This window comes from Bison bison, unplaced genomic scaffold (genome assembly GCF_000754665.1).
Source record: "Bison bison bison isolate TAMUID 2011002044 unplaced genomic scaffold, Bison_UMD1.0 scf7180017853480, whole genome shotgun sequence".
In the NCBI taxonomy this organism is placed as follows: Eukaryota; Metazoa; Chordata; class Mammalia; order Artiodactyla; family Bovidae; genus Bison; species Bison bison.
In genome coordinates, this window is record NW_011484053.1 from 7254 (window position 1) to 12889 (window position 5636).

The following is a 5636-nucleotide window of genomic DNA, read 5'->3' on the forward strand; positions in this document are numbered from 1 at the left end:
GAGATGGGAGCACCAGATCACTTTACCTGCTTCCTGAGAAACCTCTATTCAGGTCAAGAAATAACAATTAGAAGTGGACGTGGAAAAGTGGGCTGGTTCAAATTTGGGAATGGAGTACGCCAAGGCTGTATATTGTCACCCTGTTTATTTAACTTAGATTCAGAGTACATCATGCAAAATCCTGGGTTGGATGAATCACAAGCTGAAATCAAGATTGCTGGGTGAAATATTAATAATCTCAAATATGCAGATGATGCCATCCTAATGGCAGAAATCAAAGAGGAACTAAAAAGCCTCTTAATGAGGATGAAAGAGGAGAGTGAAAAAGCTGGTTTGAAACCCAACATTCAAAAAACTATTATTATGGCATCTGGTCCCATCTCTTCATGGCAAATAGATGGGGAAAAAGTGAAAACAGTGGCAGATATTATTTTCTTTGGCTCCAAAATCACTGTAGACAATGGCGGCAGTCCTAAAAGTAAAAGACAATCACTCCTCGGAAGAAAAGCTATGACAAACCTAGCTGGCATATTAAAAGGCAGAGATATCACTTTACTGAAAAAGGTCTGTCTAGTCAAAGCTATGGTTTTTCCAGTAGTCATGCATGGATGTGAATTGGACCATTAAGAAGGCTTAACAGTGAAGAATTAACGCTTTCAAACTGTGGTATTGGAGGAGACTTGTGAGTCACTTGAAGAGCAAGGAGATCAAACCAGTCAACCCTAAGGGAGATCTACCCTGAATATTCATTGGAAGGACTGATGCTGAAGCTGAAGCTCCAGTTCCTTGACTACCTGATGCAAAGAGCCAACTCATTGGGAAAGGTCCTGATGCTGTTAAAGATTGAAGGCAAATGGAGAAAGGGGTGGCAGAGGAAGAAATAGTTAGATAGCATCATCGACTCAGTGGACATGAATTTGAGCAGACTCTGGGAAACAGGGGAAGACAGGGCAGCCTGGCATGCTACAGCCCATTGGGTCACAAAACTTAGCAACTGAACAATAGCAATAAGCCTCCATTGTATACTCAAGGTAAGACTAGATCATAAGACCTTGGAAATGTCTGTGAAACTATCACATCAGGAAAAGCTCCAAGAAATAATGCTCCCAACTTCACTCTTATTTTTGTAATTTCAATGAGATTCCTGTTCTTGTGAAGCTTTAACCTAGATCCACAAATTGAAGGTGTTTCTGGGATACACAGTATGCAACCTTAGATAGGAGTGGGTAATCACAAGGGGACAATAAATACTGCCCTTGATATTGACCAGGTCACAGCCTGTGTTTCAACACATCACACCAAATCTATTATTCTTAATCTATGAAAACAGATAACCTCACTTTGATAGTAACAACTTACTTTCTTTTAGGGATTTGTAATCTCAAACATTTTAAATCAATACTGGGTCAAGTTCTGTCTCAGATGTGTATGTTCTTCTGCCTGATACTGCCTTTCTGAAAATCAGAATTATTTTTACAAAGAGAGAGTGAGAGAGCATTCTAAACAAATATCAAGTAAGAAAATGTGATTTGAAACTGGAAAACATACTGCTGAGCTTAAAAAAAAACCTGCAATATCTTATGAAAAAGATTTGCTTTTTGATAGCTGTAGCACCTAAATGGCAAACATGTTCAATCCCCATTGAAAATTCCTTTTGGCTTGCCAGCCTTGTTAGTTTTTATGCGTATTCAACAATGCGAAGGACTAAACAACAGAAATTTATCTCAATTCCCTCATGTGAAGAAGCTGATGATGTAACTTTTGCACTCTGTCTTCTGAATTTAAGCCTGATTGCCTGGCCTTGGAATCGTAAAAGCCACTTCATTCAGCTTTTGTGTATCAGTTACTCTCTGGTAGAGAAGATGAGGTGAAACAAAACGTATGTGTTTTAAATGCTGTGTTTGTCTTTTTGATGGAATGTGTTTTTTTTAACATCTCTTCAGAACACTTTAAAGGTACAAACAAAAAAGGAGCAAATATGTCTGGTTACAGTTACTAATCTCTTATGTAATTCTGACTTTCAATTTCATGAAATCCCAGATTTTTTTTAACCAAGTACATTACAATATACTTTGCTTCACATTTCCATGTGTCTTAGTTACTATGTGATTTTTTTTTCTCTGAAAATTTCTCTAACCTGGTGTGTAGCAACTCTGATATTGATCAGACCCTAGTCAGTTATGGAGCTCCTAACCTTTCCATAAACTATAACTGAACTCTATTCTTAATTTAATGATTTTAGGACAACTACATCAAGCATGACCAGGATATTAAAAATGGAAATATTCAGGGAGAGCAGTTATTGAGCAAACCTGCTGGTCTGTAGTGGAGAAGGCAATGGCACCCCACTCCAGTACTCTTGCCTGGAAAACCCCATGGATGGCAGAGCCTGGTGGGCTGCAGTCCATGGGGTCCCTAAGAGTCGGACACGACTGAGTGACTTCCTTCTCACTTTTCACTTTCATGCATTGGAGAAGGAAATGGCAACCCACTCCAGTGTTCTTCCCTGGAGAATCCCAGGGACAGGGGAGCCTGGTGGGCTTCCCATCTATGGGGTCGCACAGAGTCGGACACGACTGAAGCGACTTAGCAGCAGCAGCAGCAGCTGGTCTGTAGAGAGGGTTTCCCAGGTGGTGCTAGTGGTAAAGAAACCATCTGTCAATATAGGAGCTGTAAGAAATGCAGGTTTGATTCCCGGGTCAGGAAGATCCCCTGGAGGAGGGCATCACAATCCACTTCAGTACTCTTGCCTGGAGAATCCCATGGACAGAAGAGCCTGGTGAGCTGCAGTCCATAGGGTCGCAAAGAATCAGACATGACTGAAGCGACTTAGCATGCATGCATGAAATTTACTAGTTTCCTGATTAAACTAAGATACAAGATCAGTATATTGGGTTTTAAGGCTGTAGCTTTGTGTGTGGTACCCAACTACTTCATATTGCTATATATGTTCCAAACCATTTAACTCCATTCATTCATTCGTTAACTATACATATACATAGAATACATAATAATGGCATCAACAAAAGGAAAAATAATTATTTAATGCATGTTTCAATTAGACAGTTGCTATTTAGGAAATCTATAGCTTTTGGTTTTGTGATTTCTTATAAAAATCATTTCTCTGTATGAAACATTAAATGCTTTAACCCTGCTTTGATGTTATGAGAGGGACCAGGTAGCATGTTGCTGACCTCCTGTCTTACACCATGTACCCCGTGTCTTCCTCCCCTGTACACGATCTGCACCCTGAGTGACCTTCTCCTATCACCATATCTGCACACCACCTGCCATACTGCATTGTACTGGGGTTGGCAACTTGAATGCCATCTTGCCCTGCACATGCTCTGCACCCCAAATGTTCTCTTATACTGTGCAAGATCAACATCCTCGTGCTCTGCACCAGGTTTGCATCCAAATGTCCTGTCCTGCACTGTCTGCTCCTTGAGTGCCCTTCAGCCCAGTATGATGTCTGAACATCATATTCTTGCCCCCCTGTTCTGCACCAGATCACCAACTTTACTGCCCTCCTCACTCTGTAAAAGGCCTTATACTGAGTATCCTCTTGTCCTGCATCAGATCTGCAACCCTTTTGGCCTCCTGAACTATACAAAGCTGGCACACAAGTACCCTCTTATCTGTACAAGGTCTGTGCACCTTCTGCCCTCGTTCCCTCCCCTAGGTCTGCACCCTGAACCGCAATCCACAGGCAAGCTAAACACTGTCTGTTTTAATGCTCCTGGTGGTCCTGCTTCTGGAGCTTCATTGAGAAAAGAATGGTTGGATAAACTGAAATTTTTTAGCAATGAAAGGGGAGTTAATAGAGATGTATCAGGGGAGAAAATATTTAAGATTACAAGTTCTCAGTGAACTTCAGTTATATTAGAATCATTAACAATATTAATGTTGACATTAGCATCATCTTTCATCACTGATTTCTGCATGGCCTACTGTGTCCAAAAGTGGAGTGGGAGCGTCATTAGATGACTTCATTTAACACTCACATTGTGTTACAGACTTAACCTGTGTTTCATACTTTAGCATTCTAATCATCCCATGAGATAAGCCCTTTTATATTCTCAGCTTGGGGTAAAAATAAACAAGATTTATTGACTGTAAACAATTTGTCTATTTGTAGAGTTGTCACCCCCCCAAGTTTGTTTCATAATCTATTCTAGGCTTATGGCCAATATGCAACCTGGCCTCTTAGAGAACTTAGCTTTTAATTCTATATCAGTACAACTTCATATTTGAAAAAATAGTTCAAAGTACTTTTCTTATTGAAAAAAATGATTAAGAAATCACATGCATGTGAAATATCTGAAAACAATGACTCATTTCTTCCTCAGATGAAAACTATAACCAAGACCATGTATTCAGAGAATCAAACTTCACAGAATCAAACGTTGAATACTGATTTCATCCTTGTGGGGCTCTTTGGTGAAACCAAACATGCCTTCCTCCTCTACACTGCGACCCTCATCTTCTTCCTGATGGCCCTAGCTGGGAACGCCCTCCTCATCATCCTCATCCACATGGAGCCCCGCCTGCACACCCCCATGTACTTCTTCATCAGTCAGCTCTCCCTCATGGACCTCATGTACATATCTGTGACTGTGCCCAAGATGCTCCTGGGCCAGGTGACAGGAGATCATACAATCTCTCCCTCAGGTTGTGGGATCCAGATGTTCTTCTATCTGACGCTCGCTGGAGCTGAATTTTTTCTCCTGTCTGCCATGGCCTACGACCGATATGCTGCTATTTGCAGACCTCTCCATTATCCTCTGCTGATGAACCAGAGGGTCTGTGAATGCCTGGTGTCTGGATGCTGGTTCCTAGGAATGGTGGATGGTTTGTTGCTCACACCCATCACTATGAGCTTCCCCTTTTGTCATTCCAGAAAAATCCTCAGTTTCTTCTGTGAGGCTCCTGCCTTGATGAAGCTCTCCTGCTCTGATATCTCCCTCTACAAGATGGTAATGTACCTGTGCTGTGTTCTCATGCTCCTCATCCCCACTGTGGTCATCTCAAGCTCATATGCCCTCATCCTGCACCTCATCCACAGAATGAGTTCATCAGAGAGCCGCAGGAAAGCCTTTGCCACCTGCTCCTCTCACATGATTGTAGTGTTGCTCTTCTTTGGTGCTGCGATTTACACCTACATGCTTCCTAGTTTCTACCACACAGCTGAGCAGGACATGATGGTATCAGCCTTTTATACCATCATCACCCCTGTGCTGAACCCCCTCATTTACAGCCTCCGGAATAAGGATGTCACAGGGGCTCTGAGGAGCAAGATGCAGTCAGGGCTGAGCCTAAGAAAAGTTGTAAAGAAGAAAACCTGAGGATGACCATATATTTTTCCCCTATTATATTATTCCTCCCATCCCTATTTCTCCTCTCCTTTGTCACCTGTTTCCAGGGCCGCAAACACTAAGCCCAGCAATCACTTTCTTCTTTCTTATGCATGTGATATTTCTTCTCCATATGATTTACCTATCATAATTTATCTCATTATATTCAATGTCTTTGTACTCCATTTGTCTGTGATATGATAGCTGTCATAAAGAAAACTGCACATAGTGCCTTTTTATCTGCTCTCATATCCCAAGTTTATTGATCATTTTAGTATGAAT

At 41.5% G+C, this 5636-nt stretch overlaps 1 protein-coding gene across 1 annotated transcript; it reads left to right on the plus strand.

Moving 5' to 3' along the window:
• Positions 1–4370: 4370 nt before the first annotated feature.
• LOC104999258 (olfactory receptor 2T3-like) lies at positions 4371–5345 on the plus strand. Its single transcript, XM_010854788.1, has one exon. It carries the CDS (start codon positions 4371–4373, stop codon positions 5343–5345), a length of 975 nt encoding a protein of 324 aa, XP_010853090.1.
• Positions 5346–5636: the final 291 nt, after the last annotated feature.